Raw genomic sequence first — 18233 nt, 5'->3', positions numbered from 1 at the left:
ACTTTGAGTGCACTACATTGACCACTACTTTGAGTGCACTACTTTGAGTGCACTACTTTGAGTGCACTATTTTGAGTGCACTACTTTGAGTGCACTACTTTGACCACTACTTTGAGTGCACTACATTGACCACTACTTTGAATGCACTACTTTGAGTGCACTACTTTGTGCTATAAGGACATAGGGTGCCTAGTTCAAGACATTGCTGATTACCTATTAAATCACAAGATGCAGTGATGGATGGAATGGATTGGTTTACACGTCACAAACGGCTGTTTCTCATTGGGTTCATAAGTGATTGGATTTGTCCAGTCAATTAGTGATTGGATTTGTCCAAAAGTGAGAACAAGAGGGGGGGGTTCGGGGGGCGGTGACCTGGGGAGTTCTGAGGTAGCCGAATGCATGAGAAATAAAAATCTCGTTTAAAATAAAGCATCATGCATATCGTTGTATTTGTGTAGTGACGAAGAGCAGAAGAGTAGAGGCACTTACTGAAGTTGCACACATGGGGAACATTTTTAGTAGCCAAGGATCCGGGAAAATGTGGTCTTTTATCAAAGCATTTCATGCAATTCTATGTCATTTTACATGACTGGAGACTTTGGCAGAATCTTTTTTAATATGGAGGCTAAAGAAACGTACACCTGTTTAAGCGAGGTGATGGCGAGCGGATTAGAACACTTGAAAAAGAAAAGGAGTCGTAGACTCTAGGAGCTCAGAAGCAGTAATTGAATAACCTGCAGTAATATCCAACGTTTCCACAGACAAGCTGTCTGATGAAGAATATTTTTTAATACCAAACAAATGATCAAAATGGCAGGGTACTTTGACTCTGACAAACAAAATCTGAGATCAATAACAACGACTTTGTCTTGAATCCATCAATAGCCCAGAACAAGGTGTGTGGAGAGACATATTGTAGGCTACAGTATGAGGAGGAAATTATAGTCCTAAAAATGCTTTCCAGTTTCACTGACTCACCCAATGATACGTAGCTCACTAGCTGGTGATGGGAGATGCAGCTCAAAAGCATATCTCTCTGGTTTTACTTAGTAAAACAGTATTTGGAAGTTGATAAATATGTTGGTAGTCTATAACATAGAGTCTTCTCTTTTCAGCAGGAGACATTTGCTTTCCAACCTGTGTTTTCCCAAGATTGTATTTGAAATATTGAGAAAGGTCTGTTTTGTCTGCATGCTGTTTTTTCACTGAGCTTCGATCACACCGACAGTGTCTTGTGTTTTGATACACCACAATTACATTCATTTCCTGTCACGTCCTGGCCAGTATAAGGGTTAATTGGTATTGTAGTTTGGTCAGGACGTGGCAGAGGGTATTTGTTTTATGTGGTTAGGGGTGGTGTGTTTGTTGTAGGGCAGTTGATTTAGGTATTCCGGGGTTTTTGGGCACTGTTTTATTTTTCATGTATTCTATGGTTAGTCTAGTGTGTCTGTTTCTATGTTTGGGTTCATTGGGGTTGGGACTCTCAATTAAAGGCAGGAGTTGTCTATTTGCCTTTGATTGAGAGTCCCATATATGAGGGTGTGTTTGTGTTTGTCTTTTGTGGGAGATTGTTTTTGCACTGCGTTTTTGTATAGTCTGCAAAACTGTTGCACTGTCGTTGTTTATTGTTTTTGTATAGTGTTCAAGTGATCGATTAATTAAACTCAAAGATGAACACGACCTCGGCTGCGTATTGGTCTACTTTTTCTGATGAGGACTTTTCTATTTATTCTGAAGACGAAGACGACTGTGACATTTCCAATCAAACGCTGCGTTTGCCTTGCAGCATTGCTTTGCAGAGACAGTTGCTGTGGTTCGGTGTGGTGCAGACGTTGGATTTATGGAACGAATGCGTCAAGTTGAATGCGTTGAGGGCTTGACAGAAATGGTATCAGAAGGTGAATGTTGAACTGTTGTTGCATACATAAACAGATGAAGCTGCGTATTATTTTGTGAATTCTCACTGTCGGTGTCTTCGAAGCGTGACAGATTTGCTGCGCGTTCCCGACTGTAGAGTTCCTAGTTATTGGGCTACAATCCACAGCTATTTAATATATGTATATATTTATCCTATGTGGCTAAATTATAGGTCTTCTCGTGGTGTAGTAGGCTATTCTGAATGATTTAATTTATTTCTAACAGACAGCAGTAATTCTTTCACTTTGGCAAATGTATTTCAATTTATCATTTGTGCTGCAGTTCCTTCAGAACCCTTTGCGCGATTCTATAAGGAAATGAATGATGAAGTACAACGCTGGAGAGATGAGAGTTGCAGGTTCATGTCTATCAGAGGAGAGAGGGAGAGAGATCATAGAAAAGTAATCTCCTTTTAGTTATGTGAGAGATACTGGCGCAATGTTCACACAGCCACTCGTTTGTCTCAAAAATAGGTTACAATTTTGCACAACCCAACCCAAATCTACTCATAGAATATTAGGCCTGGGCTGAACATTTTCATTTTCATACGTTTTTTTGGGGGGGCAGGAGAATTAACAAAGAAGCAACTTGACTAAACATTGATCGCTTTTGTTAGTGTTTACATTGCAAAAAGTGAATAAAAATGTTTCATGCAACAAGAGGTTCCGGAACAAGACATTCCAAAACTGAGAGGCTCAAATTAAGCGCTGCGATTTGTCGCAAGTCACATGTTTGAAATGTAAGCGCTCATCGTTCCTTCCTGATTCCCTCCTGAAAAATCACGAGATTTAGAAAACTCATACATTTTAGAAATACAAATTGTATTTTATTTTGATAATCAAAAGGCAGACAGATATTTGGTATAAAAAACATTCACTTAAACAATACATTAAATATGATGGGTAAAGACAAAACAGTGATTATAAAAAGTATCATTTTAAACACAACTATGTTCACCTGTCACAGACAATAACTTCCTCATTTATATGAAAAATAATAATAATCAAATAATATTTTATAAAACAATAAATATGAACCTAAGTAAATATAACTAAAGAAAAACATTTATTAAGAAAATACACTTTTCCTATTGAAATACCAAAATACTGCTAAAATCCTACATTCAGTAGATATGATTCAAAGCTTTGACAATTACAGCTCTCTTTTGTCAAGAACAATGCATCTATTGTAAGGACTAGATGAAGACTAGACCTGGACTAAAGTGGACTTTTAATGGAGATACTCCACTCACTATGCTTTCCATCCAGTCGTTTGTATGCAAAGATACTGCATCAAAACATTACTATGGTAGGGCTTTGATTGAACCTGGGTGGCAGGTAGCCTAGTGGTTAGAGCGTTGGGCCAGTAACCGAAAGGTTGCTAAATTGAATCCCCGAGCTGACAAGGTAAAAATCTGTCGTTCTGCCCCTGAACAAGGCAGTTCCTAGGCCGTCATTGTAAATAAGAATTTGTTCTTAACTGACTTACCTAGTGAAATTAAAAAACAGTACAGGTGGAATGCACTTGTGAAAGATAACAGACCTGCAGGAATGTTCTCAGCATTACAGGTCAATCAGTCAGGTGGTCAGAGAGCCAGGAGACCGTCACAGCCACCTTTAAACCAATGATGGAACCACCATAGAAAATAGAAGGACCGTTTGTTGTACTCTACAGTGTTGTACAACTGGACACTGAGCAGCATCCTGTGATGACTCACTGTTATGGTGGAGTCATGGGACAGTGCTCCAAAAACATTCACTTACAAGTTGAGCTCCTGGAAAATGGAAATGTGCTGATTATTTAGGCCAATGATGTCAGTTGGAGTCCGTTGGATGCAAACCTAGTCCCCAGGCTTTTGTGCCGTGGGAGGTAGAGTCTGGTGCATCAGATTACTTGGAGGCTGGAGTGGCTGGTACACAGGCCAGTGGTGAATGGGTGGAGTGGTGTGTGTGTGTGTGTGTGTGTGTGTGTGTGTGTACAGTCCATTGCTCCAGGTGATCGTGTAGATTAGATAGAAGACTGTCCAGGCCAGGGGTGGATGGAAGCTGTGGTTGATATGATATCAGAGGCATTCATTCTTCAGGAGTGACTGGAAGGTCTCCTCTGTGTGTGTCAGTGACAGTCCACTTCTCCAGTTTGACAGTGTGGATGGATGGATGGATGGATGGATGGATGGATGGATGGATGGATGGATGACTACTGGCATTTATCCATTGACCTTTCCTTTCTCTCTCTCATGTCACTGATCCACAGGAGGACGGTCTTGAACTCTCCGATGGCCTTGTAAGTCCTGTTGGTGTCCAGCTGCCAAAAGAGGGAATGAATGGTCAACAACATATCATAAACACACTCTACTATTGGATACTACAGCCATAGGAGATGGAACTGATTGGATACTACAGCCATAGGAGATGGAACTGATTGGATACTACAGCCATAGGGGATGGAACTGATTGGATACTACAGCCATAGGGGATGGAACTGATTGGATACTACAGCCATAGGGGATGGAACTGATTGGATACTACAGCCATAGGGGATGGAACTGATTGGATACTACAGCCATAGGAGATGGAACTGATTGGATACTACAGCCATAGGGGATGGAACTGATTGGATACTACAGCCATGGGGGATGGAACTGATTGGATACTACAGCCATAGGGGATGGAACTGATTGGATACTACAGCCATAGGGGATGGAACTGATTGGTTACTACAGCCATAGGGGATGGAACTGATTGGATCCTACAGCCATAGGGGATGGAACTGATTGGATACTACAGCCATAGGAGATGGAACTGATTGGATACTACAGCCATAGGAGATGGAACTGATTGGATACTACAGCCATAGGGGATGGAACTGATTGGATACTACAGCCATAGGGGATGGAACTGATTGGATACTACAGCCATAGGGGATGGAACTGATTGGATACTACAGCCATAGGGGATGGAACTGATTGGATACTACAGCCATAGGGGATGGAACTGATTGGATACTACAGCCATAGGAGATGGAACTGATTGGATACTACAGCCATAGGAGATGGAACTGATTGGTTACTACAGCCATAGGAGATGGAACTGATTGGATACTACAGCCATAGGAGATGGAACTGATTGGATACTACAGCCATAGGAGATGGAACTGATTGGTTACTACAGCCATAGGAGATGGAACTGATTGGATACTACAGCCATGGGGGATGGAACTGATTGGATACTACAGCCATAGGGGATGGAACTGATTGGATACTACAGCCATAGGAGATGGAACTGATTGGATACTACAGCCATAGGAGATGGAACTGATTGGATACTACAGCCATAGGAGATGGAACTGATTGGATACTACAGCCATAGGAGATGGAACTGATTGGATACTACAGCCATGGGGGATGGAACTGATTGGATACTACAGCCATGGGGGATGGAACTGATTGGATACTACAGCCATGGGGGATGGAACTGATTGGATACTACAGCCATAGGGGATGGAACTGATTGGATACTACAGCCATAGGAGATGGAACTGATTGGATACTACAGCCATAGGGGATGGAACTGATTGGATACTACAGCCATAGGGGATGGAACTGATTGTGAATGCACACAGGTGCAGATAAGAGGTCAAGCTCAGGTAAATGTCAACAGTTGAGGAATCATTAAAACAGGTCAATTAGATCTAGAGATTAGTTTTGTTTTGAGCTGTGTGCCTTTGCCATAAAGCACCATGTTGAGATGTGTAAGAGGGTTGGATAAGTCATATTCACCTTCTTAAAAGTGTTCTCCATCTTCCTGATGGTTGTCTTGGTCCATTTTGGTCTAGTTGGGCACTCCACCAGCTGTACAGAGGAAGAACGGTCATTTGTCTTTTCTGTTTGTCTGTGCATCTATAATATCTTACAATAACATGGGTGGGTGATCAGTGTGTTCTGCAGGTATACAACTACATCCATCCTGCTAGTCTACAGTAAAAGTGCCTGGAAGAACCTTTTGTGTTGCTACACAGGCCGAACCTTTCCAGTTAAACCTGGAACCTCTCTGAAAAGGGTCTTCAAGGAACCCCTGTGTAAATGTTGGAGCCAGAACCTTGTTGTGATGGGAGGGGCTCCATTTTGAGCCTTTTAATAATATATTGTAGAGGTGACAGCCAATCAGATTGGAGATGGGGCTGATTGGAGATGGGGCTGATTGGTGGATTTCAGACAGTTATTTTTGGTCACCTGTTAGTGTAAATGTAGTTCCTGTTCATCATGTTAAAATTAATTAAAATGTTATTTTTGAATATGTTTACTTATGAATATTACATATTATAATATTCATAATATTAACATTGCTGATTACATACAGTAATAAAGTGGTAACTATTCCAACTTTGGGATTTGCATAGGCTCTTGAGGAACTCATACACCTCTGTTAGCCTCATTGAAGCTACAACACTGTCAGTGTTTAACCTTAACATGTGATGACAATACAACAGAACAGATGAACAGAAATGTCATTTCCTCTAAGAGGTGGTCAAAAATAGAACTATCTTAAAGTTCAATACTCACACAAGATTGCACATCTTTTTCCAGCCTTGCCAGAAGATCCTCAAAGTGTTTGGGGTACAGACCTTCCAAAGATTTCTGGTTGAACACATTGCCATAGACATCCAATATCTTGTTGATTTCCCAGATGCCAAGTTGTTTCTAAAAAATAAAATGAAAATAATTCAAGTTTTGTTGCTTGCTCTTACTCTTACTTGTTTAATAAAATACAAAATTAGTTCAGTAACAGTCTATGTTTTGATTTATAAATATGATGTATAAATATACCTTAGCACACGTTGTACAGATTTTGGGCAGAAGTCTTTCATATATTTTTCTGGGGAACGTCTGTAACAAAATACATTTCAATTAATTACTATGCACATAACAATATTTATTTCAGGCATTTGAAACAGTATGAAAACAGTTTTCTACTTACTGGTAAAGAGTTTGTGAGAGTTTCTGTTTTGTTGAGTAATTCCTTGATCAGTCTGGGAGAGACCGTCCGTTGGAGACAGTTTGGTCTGTCGCGTCGTTTCCGGCCATGAGCGCGTCCATCCAGGTGTCCAAACATCAACGCCAGCAGACCAACCGTCATCAACATCATAGTGCGCATCTTGTCGGTCTTATTGTTTAGAGTCGTAATTAACGGAGGAGAGAAGAGCAGTGTAGCAGAACTGTAGTTTGACAGTCTGCACTTGTTCTTTCATGTTATATACCCATCACTTCACCTTTCAAAAATTCCCACAGTCGAAACGTGATGCTTAAAAGTGTAACAGCATTTCGTTAGCGCAAAATTTCCATGGAGTGGCCAGCACAAGACGCAATGGTGTTGAGCTTTCTGCTATCTCTCTTTCAGATCTACGATGTCCTGCGGTTAGATTTGTTTGTTGTGGTTTTGCGTTCTAGAGAGAGTTTACCACTTCGAGATTACTGGATGGATAAAACGAGGTTGAAGGTTCATGATTGGTGTTATTCCCCCATCAAGCAGCTGTAGTTCTATTGAAGTTAAGGAAGAGATGCGTCTATGAGTATCTGATGCTCTATATCCACTATCTTCTTGATAACTGCTGTTCTGTAGGCTTCTAAACTGTGCTCCTCTCTACTAAATGTGAACCTGACCCACTGATGTGCTTTAATAGCTTACTTTCTAAACTGTTATTGCAATATCATAGTAAATATGACCTTTCTGGGAAATAATTTAGAGAATATTCCATTTTGTTTTTATAACTTGTAATGATTCTACTACTGAGGATTGATTAATTAATTATTTTAAAAACATTGTTTATTTTGTGTCATTAATTTAAAAGACTCAATTAAGCATTTTACTGCTATCATTCATACTATACAACACCGTCATCACTCTGGCTTAATACAAACAATGACAAAAGTGCAGAAATGCAGAAAGAATCTCTTGCTGCCAGGTCTGTCTAACCTTTGTGGTGCATCATGCTGATAAAAGCGGTTTTGTGGAGGAGGATACTGTAATGGATCATCAATGGCCTTTAACCAACCCAAAGCTTTTGCCATGCAAATTCTCACTATCTGTACCTCACTATTGGTCCCCGATCCAATGGGGTTGGTTCAGTTTTGTAAGGTTGTCTGGTACTTACTGGAAGAGGTTGGTTCTGTTCATCCCTGGGTAGGATGAGTTGACAACTCTGCTCTCTCCCCCTGATCTGTGTTACCCACTGAAACCAGGTCACACTCCTACGTGGTTCACCACTGCTAGGTCGGGTCTGACCCAGATAGATGGAGTTGTAGACGTCTGCACGTCGCCTTTCGGCTCCAATCTAAGTACTGTATGAGTCAATGTGGTCAGAGAAAAAGTGGTTCTGAAGACTGACTGAAGCATTCAGCTGATTTCCAGTCAGTCAGTACAATCAACGGCGTGTTGTACGGTTTTAAATGGTTACAAACCTCCATCAGTTGGACATTGAACCATATGAAGGTGGAGACAGATTCAAATCATTTTACGTGCTACTGTGACCAACTGCCTTTTAACCCGGGTCGTCTGTGGAGCAAAATACAATGTTAGCCCACTGAGCTAAAGCCTAGGCGTTAGCTCTGGGAGCTTACCTCAGAGAGCTAACACAAGTCTTCAGGTTTCAGGTAAGATTACTTATCATGCATCATTCACTGAACTTCCTCCAAAGCCCTACAAAGACCTTTAGTCTCTCCAAATCAGCAACGCAGCAAGAAACCTTTTCGTATCTGTTAAAAAAAAGTCATCATTCAGAGAATATCGGCGGAAGTTTGTATGAGGTTGCTATTTCAAGTGTCCTCAATTGTCTTCGCCCGTCATCATAATGTGTTTCATTCTTCTTCCATCATAACTGGGTTAGGCCTCTGTCATAAGATCTGGGTTAGACCTCTGCCATAAGAACTGGGTTAGGACTCTGCCATAAGAACTGGGTTAGACCTCTGCCATAAGAACTGGGTTAGGACTCTGTCATAAGAACTGGGTTAGACCTCTGTCATAAGAACTAGGTTAGACCTCTGTCATAAGAACTGGGTTAGGCCTCTGTCATAAGAACTGGGTTAGACCTCTGTCATAAGAACTGGGTTGGTTAGACCCTCTGCCATAAGAACTGTGTTAGACCTCTGCCATAAGAACTGGGTTAGACCTCTGCCATAAGAACTGGGTTAGGACTCTGCCATAAGAACTGGGTTAGACCTCTGCCATAAGAACTGGGTTAGACCTCTGCCATAAGAACTGGGTTAGGACTCTGCCATAAGAACTGGGTTAGACCTCTGTCATAAGAACTGGGTTAGACCTCTGCCATAAGAACTGGGTTAGGACTCTGCAATAAGAACTGGGTTAGACCTCTGTCATAAGATCTGGGTTAGACCTTTGCCATAAGAACTGGGTTAGACCTCTGCCATAAGAACTGGGTTAGACCTCTGTCATAAGAACTGGGTTAGACCTCTGTCATAAGAACTGGGTTAGACCTCTGTCATAAGAACTGGGTTAGGCCTCTGTCATAAGAACTGGGTTAGACCTCTGCCATAAGAACTGGGTTAGACCTCTGTCATAAGAACTGGGTTAGGCCTCTGTCATAAGAACTGGGTTAGGCCTCTGTCATAAGAACTGTGTTAGGCCTCTGTCATAAGAACTGGGTTAGACCTCTGTCATAAGAACTGGGTTAGGCCTCTGTCATAAGAACTGGGTTAGACCTCTGTCATAAGAACTGGGTTAGACCTCTGCTCTAAGAACTGGGTTAGACCTCTGCCATAAGAACTGGGTTAGGACTCTGCCATAAGAACTGGGTTAGGACTCTGCAATAAGAACTGGGTTAGACCTCTGTCATAAGATCTGGGTTAGACCTTTGCCATAAGAACTGGGTTAGACCTCTGCCATAAGAACTGGGTTAGACCTCTGTCATAAGAACTGGGTTAGACCTCTGTCATAAGAACTGGGTTAGACCTCTGTCATAAGAACTGGGTTAGGCCTCTGTCATAAGAACTGGGTTAGACCTCTGCCATAAGAACTGGGTTAGGCCTCTGTCATAAGAACTGGGTTAGACCTCTGTCATAAGAACTGGGTTAGGCCTCTGTCATAAGAACTGTGTTAGGCCTCTGTCATAAGAACTGGGTTAGACCTCTGTCATAAGAACTGGGTTAGGCCTCTGTCATAAGAACTGGGTTAGACCTCTGTCATAAGAACTGGGTTAGACCTCTGTCATAAGAACTGGGTTAGGCCTCTGTCATAAGAACTGGGTTAGACCTCTGCCATAAGAACTGGGTTAGGCCTCTGTCATAAGAACTGGGTTAGGCCTCTGTCATAAGAACTGGGTTAGGCCTCTGTCATAAGAACTGTGTTAGGCCTCTGTCATAAGAACTGGGTTAGACCTCTGCCATAAGAACTGGGTTAGGCATCTGTCATAAGAACTGTGTTAGGCCTCTGTCATAAGAACTGGGTTAGGCATCTGTCGTAAGAACTGGGTTAGGCCTCTGTCATAAGAACTGGGTTAGACCTCACATAGTATGGCACCACTTACAGCAGTACAGGTAATGTCTCTCTGGATACAGCTAGTCTAAACATTGTATAGTCTAATGTTACATTTGGTATATCTAGTCAGAGGTGTGGTGGGGGGTCACAGTTAGGAGCTGAGAGGTGTGGTGGTGGTGGGGGGGTCACAGTTAGGAGCTGAGAGGTGTGGTGGTGGGGGGGGTCACAGTTAGGAGCTGAGAGGTGTGGTGGTGGTGGGGGGTCACAGTTAGGAGCTGAGAGGTGTGGTGGTGGGGGGGGGACACAGTTAGGAGCTGAGAGGTGTGGTGGTGGGGGGGGTCACAGTTAGGAGCTGAGAGGTGTGGTGGTGGGGGGGTCACAGTTAGGAGCTGAGAGGTGTGGTGGGGGGTCACAGTTAGGAGCTGAGAGATGTGGTGGTGGTGGGGGAGTCACAGTTAGGAGCTGAGAGGTGTGGTGGTGGTGGGGGGGTCACAGTTAGGAGCTGTGAGGTGTGGGTGTGGGGGGGTCACAGTTAGGAGCTGAGAGGTGTGGTGGTGGGGGGGTCACTGTCACCATGGGGTAATTATGGGTAATTCTCAGGAAGATACATCCTTTGTTTGCTCTCTGAAAGCCCTCCGTTTCCTCTGCTGATGTGGAACAGGAAATAGCTGTAAAAACTCCAGGTCATTATCTCTCTGTCTGTGTTTCATCACCTTAAACACTCCAGAGGTGGAATACAAGAACCTGGCCCAGCCACGCCCCCGGCCACACCACCAGTCATGCCACCGGCCACACCCCCGGCCAAACCTCCACCAGCTGCTTCCTCTGGCCTGCATGCGGAGCAGAGAAGAGCAGAGAGGAACCAGGAAGTAAGTGTTTACCTGTCTCAGGTGTCAGGTGTCATCATGTTGTCATTTACCTGAACTGGGGAAGCAGGTGAACTTCCTGATTGGACAATCCCACTGTTGGAGCATGCTCTCTGCATGACACAATACACACACTCATTCACCAACACACACCAACACACACACACACACACACACACACACACACACACACACACACACACACACACACACACACACACACACACACACACACACACACACACACACACACACACACACACACACACACATTTAGACACAAACACAAGTACACACACTTGGAGACACACACACACGTCAACGATAGTTAATGTTATTGTATGCTCCAGACATTATCAGTAATGACACTCCAAGGTTTAGATAATGTGTTTTATTGAGCATAATGACAGCACTTCTGTTTCTGTCATCAACTCTCACTGAATTGACAGATATTATATATTGTTTGCTATAATAATGAAGGCCTAAAATGCCTGTGTAATTTTACTGAAAATGATTCCCATTTCAACATCACAGTCTGCAGATGTTTTCCGGACACTGATTAAGTCTAGTACTGGACTCAATGGAGAATCTCCGGGAAACTGGCCCAATCAATTTAGGAACCATTTATTGATGAATTCACCCTTAAACCTTGCTCTGTGGTCGCTGTACACAGTGAACAATGTATTTCTATGGGAAGTAGAGTTATGTATGTGTGTTGAATGTGTGAATTTAATGTTGATTGTATGTTCAGCTTCTAGAGATCATTCTGGAAAAATAAAGTTAATCTACTTCTGTCTAACGCTACACTGTATTCTAGTCCAGGCTCATCCTATATAACTACTGCTGTCTAAGTCTATACTGTATTCTAGTCCAGGCTCATCCTATATAACTACTGCTGTCTAAGTCTATACTGTATTCTAGTCCAGGCACATCCTATATAACTACTGCTGTCTAAGTCTATACTGTATTCTAGTCCAGGATCATCCTATATAACTACTGCTGTCTAAGTCTACACTGTATTCTAGTCCAGGCTCATCCTATATAACTACTGCTGTCTAAGTCTATACTGTATTCTAGTCCAGGCTCATCCTATATAACTACTGCTGTCTAAGTCTATACTGTATTCTAGTCCAGGCTCATCCTATATAACTACTGCTGTCTAAGTCTATACTGTATTCTAGTCCAGGCTCATCCTATTTAACTACTGCTGTCTAAGTCTATACTGTATTCTAGTCCAGGCTCATCCTATATAACTACTGCTGTCTAAGTCTACACTGTATTCTAGTCCAGGATCATCCTATATAACTACTGCTGTACACATTTAAAGTTATTCTACTGCTGTCTAAGTCTGTACCGTACACTGTGTAAAGACACGATAATAAATATGAAAAGAAGAATGTGCTTTTGAAAAGTTTTTATTTTAGGAATCTTAGGTTACAAACACTGTGGCAAATTCAATACATTTCCCCATGTTACAGACAGCTGCATTCACTTCCTATATAAATACAATCACTTTATAGCAAAATACATATTTGCTCAATAGATGTATAAATAACTTAAACATTTCATAATAATTTAACAATGACAATAACTTAAAAATGGAATAGATTCTCTGTTTAAATATATTCTCCAAAAAGCTTAATAAATATAGTATTATTATTGTGTCCAGCACAAGATGTAGAAAGTAAGGGCCACAATGCGGCTACAAATGAAATGCTCAAGACCCTGCACATTTGATGTGAACAGAATCATGATGCATTTGAAATACATTTCACCAGTTTGCATGTTTCTTAGTAACAACAATAAATAGATCAATAATAAATAAGCAATGCAAAATGAATACAAAAAAACACAATATCCTTATAGGATATAAGGTACAGAAACATAGCGTGACTAAAATCTAGATGTACATCTCTATGTGATGATATAGGATGTGTTGGATCTAGATGTACATCTCTATGTGATGATATAGGATGTGTTGGATCTAGATGTACATCTCTATGTGATGACATAGGATGTGTTGGATCTAGATGTACATCTCTATGTGATGATATAGATGTGTTGGATCTAGATGTACATCTCTATTTGATGATATAGGATGTGTTGGATCTAGATGTACATCTCTATGTGATGATATAGGATGTGTTGGATCTAGATGTACATCTCTATGTGATGATACAGGATGTGTTGGATCTAGATGTACATCTCTATGTGATGATATAGGATGTGTTGGATCTAGATGTACATCTCTATGTGATGATATAGGATGTGTTGGATCTAGATGTACATCTCTCTGTGATGATATAGATGTGTTGGATCTAGATGTACATCTCTATTTGATGATATAGGATGTGTTGGATCTAGATGTACATCTCTATGTGATGATATAGATGTGTTGGATCTAGATGTACATCTCTATGTGATGATATAGGATGTATTTGAATCCTGTATTTGGATCTAGGCGTGCACACAGAAGTCTTTCAGGAAGGTGAAGAGGATGTCAATCTCTCCAATGGCTTTCTTTATCCCTTTCCCCTCCTCCATCTGAAACAAGAAACCAAAAACAATGGGGGTTTAGACAAAGATCACATTCAATCAAATGTTCAATGGATTCATTTTCACTTTGATTAATGCATTAACTCTTGTTCATAACTTTTGTTTATCATGTTTCTTTGTGACAAGTATGAAAATGATCAAGTCTGTACAGGTATAATGGAGAATTACCCGGCCAACTTCTTGCGGAAAGCAATGCTGTGGTGGTGGTCATTGTAGTGTTTAATAGCCTAGAAGAAAGAGAGAGGAAATCAGTCCCTTTCTCTGAGTGATAAAAACACCATCTCTACACAATATCACCCCTCAGATCTCTGACAGAGACAGAGACAAACAGAGTGAAACATAGGAGTGTGTTGAAAAGGTAAAGAATGGATGAAGAGAGAAGGGGATGAAATAAAGGAGTGTAGGTAAAGCAAATGACGGAGAGGAGAACTTACACAGCCGTGTTCCTTCAGGTCTCTGCTGACTCGGGCCAGGTCTTCCTTCAGGGCAGGGAGTTTAGGATGATGCTTGTCCTGCTTCTCCTTAGTGGTCAGGATGTTACTCAGGTAGAAGTCCAGGATGTTAGCATGCAGGCAGCAGATGTCTCTGTGGTTCTGCCATTGGAGACGTCAGTTCAAAGTTCAGTTCAAAGGCATCAATTCATTAGTATGATATGATTCCTATTGCCTACAGCTGCATCAGGTGGTAGAAATAGAAAATACAACACTAAACTAAATACCATTTCACACCAAGCTGTAAAATAATGTAGGCTAGACATGGATTAACATGACATTACTCATAGGTTTAATAGACAGACCTTTTTAGTATCGATGTCTGGCATCAGTTTAGTGTCAGTATCAGTGTCAGAACTTTGCGCCTGTTGAAACAGACAGGAATGGTATTATTAGGCTTTTTAAAGTCATTATCATAATGAAATAAACCCGCATAAAATACAAAATAATAGGCTACTAGTTCTACAAATAGAATATATTTAGTTTAGTCCTACAATTATAAGCCATTATGGAATATGATAAAGTAACTTACATGTTGAGCCACCAGCTGTACCATGGTGTCGGTATCCGCGCTGTGCAGGGGGGCGCTGAGCGGGCGATGGATGGAGTGCGCCACGGATTCGCGCAGCAGACAGACGCTCATCACCACTACCACAGCGGCTACGAGTTGGACCGAACTGAACTTCATATTGGCTCCGGGAGATTTGTCTTTCTTCGTTTGAATAATAATGCGAAAATATCACAGTTCGCCTGGAAAGAATAAATTACAGTCAGATATCTTGTTTTGATTTAGGTCAGCCTTATCTAATCCTATTTATAAGCTACACGCTACAGGTGATCATAAATCTATTTTGCAAGAGAGACCTGTTGTAATACTACAACCAAGACCGTAGATTAAACTGCTTACCTTACGGGTTGGTTTGGTAGGTTGTCATGTTTTCTACCTGGTAGGGACAGTATTTATATTGTCTTGGAGACGTCATTGTGGTCTCTTTCTCTGCATTCAGGTCAATCCGCGGGTATCCCCTCCCTCCCTCCCCAGCTTCCCTACCTGGGTTAACCAGGTCAACGTTATTACACCGAATTGCAAAACTATACACAAAAATAACATCATAGGCAGAAAAAAGAGAAGATGATTTATGAATAAAAAAGATGACATAAGATAAATAAATGTGTGTTCCTAAATGAATGACGTCAAAAAGAGAACTGGTGGCCAAGGTTCGGGATGTTGTGTCTACGTCACCCAGTTATTAATATTTGAAATGATTGCGTCAGTTTTCTTCTCGTCAAGTGGTTTAGGATGCTGGAACACCCTATAGAGCAACTGTATAAGACTAACTGTAAACTCCCCTTGATGAAATGAAATATATGACAACACAGCAAACAGATCAGCCATTGAGGCCCAGGCTCTACACACATCATGATGTTTACAGTAGATCATGCTCTGCATCCCAAATGGCACCTTATTCCCTTTATAGTGCACTACTTTTGAACAGGGCCCATAAGGCTCTGGTCAGAAGTAGTGCACTATGTAGTGAATAGGGTACCATTTGGGACTTAAACCCAATAAAGGAGAGCTGGTGCACTTGAGACAGATTGAGGCAGATTCAGCACACAGGAGTTGCCAAGTGACCCTCTGAGAGAGCTTGGTTAGATCCCAAATGGCACCCTATTCCCTATGTAGTGCACTACTTTCGAACAGGGCCCATAAGGCTCTGGTCAGAAGTAGTGCACTATATAGGGAATAGGGGGGCCATTTGGTACACTACATTTGTTCAGCCATAGTGGAAACCACTAGGCTCTTTCACAACTCGGGGCATTTTCCCTTGTTATTGGCGGAGGGTGAGCAACTATCATCAAACACAGCGGGACGGGTTTCTTTGAAGCAGACCAGTGTCGGCCTAGCTATATTGTTCCATTTGTTATCTTATGAAAAGTGTTTTAATGCGTCATTTTACGCAGTACCATTTCATACAACATTGAAACAGGCGGAGGGATAAACCAGTGTGTTTTCACTGAGCCACACATCATGGGCTGTTACCTGGTTATATTTCCTGATGACTATTACCTGGGTATGTCAGACCAACCATGGTTCCTTCCTGGTAAATGACCTGACTGTTACCTGGGTATGACAGACCAACCATGGTTCCTTCCTGATAAATGACCTGACTATTACCTGGGTATGTCAGACCAACCATGGTTCCTTCCTGATAAATGACCTGACTATTACCTGGGTATGTCAGACCAACCATGGTTCCTTCCTGGTAAATGACCTGACTATTACCTGGGTATGTCAGACCAACCATGGTTCCTTCCTGGTAAATGACCTGACTATTACCTGGGTATGTCAGACCAACCATGGTTCCTTCCTGGTAAATGACCTGACTATTACCTGGGTATGTCAGACCAACCATGGTTCCTTCCTGGTAAATGACCTGACTATTACCTGGGTATGTCAGACCAACCATGGTTCCTTCCTGATAAATGACCTGACTATTACCTGGGTATGTCAGACCAACCATGGTTCCTTCCTGGTAAATGACCTGACTATTACCTGGGTATGTCAGACCAACCATGGTTCCTTCCTGGTAAATGACCTGACTATTACCTGGGTATGTCAGACCAACCATGGTTCCTTCCTGGTAAATGACCTATTACCTGGGTATGACAGACCAACCATGGTTCCTTCCTGGTAAATGACCTGACTATTACCTGGGTATGACAGACCAACCATGGTTCCTTCCTGGTAAATGACCTGACTATTACCTGGGTATGACAGACCAACCATGGCTCCTTCCTGGTAAATGACCTGACTATTACCTGGGTATGACAGACCAACCATGGTTCCTTCCTGGTAAATGACCTGACTATTACCTGGGTATGTCAGACCAACCATGGTTCCTTCCTGATAAATGACCTGACTATTACCTGGGTATGTCAGACCAACCATGGTTCCTTCCTGATAAATGACCTGACTATTACCTGGGTATGTCAGACCAACCATGGTTCCTTCCTGATAAATGACCTGACTATTACCTGGGTATGTCAGACCAACCATGGTTCCTTCCTGGTAAATGACCTGACTATTACCTGGGTATGTCAGACCAACCATGGTTCCTTCCTGGTAAATGACCTGACTATTACCTGGGTATGTCAGACCAACCATGGTTCCTTCCTGGTAAATGACCTATTACCTGGGTATGACAGACCAACCATGGTTCCTTCCTGGTAAATGACCTGACTATTACCTGGGTATGTCAGACCAACCATGGTTCCTTCCTGGTAAATGACCTGACTATTACCTGGGTATGTCAGACCAACCATGGTTCCTTCCTGGTAAATGACCTGACTATTACCTGGGTATGACAGACCAACCATGGTTCCTTCCTGGTAAATGACCTATTACCTGGGTATGACAGACCAACCATGGTTCCTTCCTGGTAAATGACCTGTTACCTGGGTATGACAGACCAAACATGGTTCCTTCCTGGTAAATGACCTGACTATTACCTGGGTATGACAGACCAAACATGGTTCCTTCCTGGTAAATGACCTGACTATTACCTGGGTATGTCAGACCAACCATGGTTCCTTCCTGGTAAATGACCTGACTGTTACCTCGGTATGACAGACCAACCATGGTTCCTTCCTGATAAATGACCTGACTACCTGGGTATGTCAGACCAACCATGGTTCCTTCCTGGTAAATGACCTGACTGTTACCTGGGTATGACAGACCAACCATGGTTCCTTCCTGGTAAATGACCTGACTATTACCTGGGTATGACAGACCAACCATGGCTCCTTCCTGGTAAATGACCTGACTATTACCTGGGTATGACAGACCAACCATGGCTCCTTCCTGGTAAATGACCTATTACCTGGGTATGACAGACCAACCATGGTTCCTT

At 42.1% G+C, this 18233-nt stretch overlaps 1 protein-coding gene across 1 annotated transcript; it reads right to left on the bottom strand.

The window, feature by feature from the left end:
• Positions 1-3462: 3462 nt before the first annotated feature.
• Positions 3463-7134, bottom strand: LOC123728107 (uncharacterized). The gene is made up of 5 exons (XM_045698692.1): positions 6897-7134; positions 6746-6805; positions 6482-6619; positions 5699-5770; positions 3463-4224 (listed from the first exon to the last, which is right to left on the bottom strand). The coding sequence occupies exons 1-5, from the start codon at positions 7071-7073 to the stop codon at positions 4117-4119; spliced, it is 555 nt and encodes a 184-aa protein (XP_045554648.1). The 5' UTR covers positions 7074-7134; the 3' UTR covers positions 3463-4116.
• Between the last annotated feature and the right edge of the window lie 11099 nt (positions 7135-18233).

Source organism: Salmo salar, chromosome ssa17 (genome assembly GCF_905237065.1).
Source record: "Salmo salar chromosome ssa17, Ssal_v3.1, whole genome shotgun sequence".
Classification (NCBI taxonomy): Eukaryota; Metazoa; Chordata; class Actinopteri; order Salmoniformes; family Salmonidae; genus Salmo; species Salmo salar.
The sequence above is the reverse complement of the archived record's forward strand: the minus strand, read 5'-3'. Positions and strand labels throughout refer to the sequence as shown.

Bases quoted from the DNA above. Each gene is read 5' to 3' on its own strand.
- LOC123728107 (XM_045698692.1), bottom strand. From the start codon at position 7,073: ATGCGCACTATGATGTTGATGACGGTTGGTCTGCTGGCGTTGATGTTT. The intron at 6,806-6,896 runs GTAAGTAGAAAA...ATTTTGTTACAG, and splicing joins CTCTCACAAACTCTTTACCA to ACGTTCCCCAGAAAAATATA. The intron at 5,771-6,481 runs GTGAGTATTGAA...TCCTCTGTACAG, and splicing joins AAAAAGATGTGCAATCTTGT to CTGGTGGAGTGCCCAACTAG.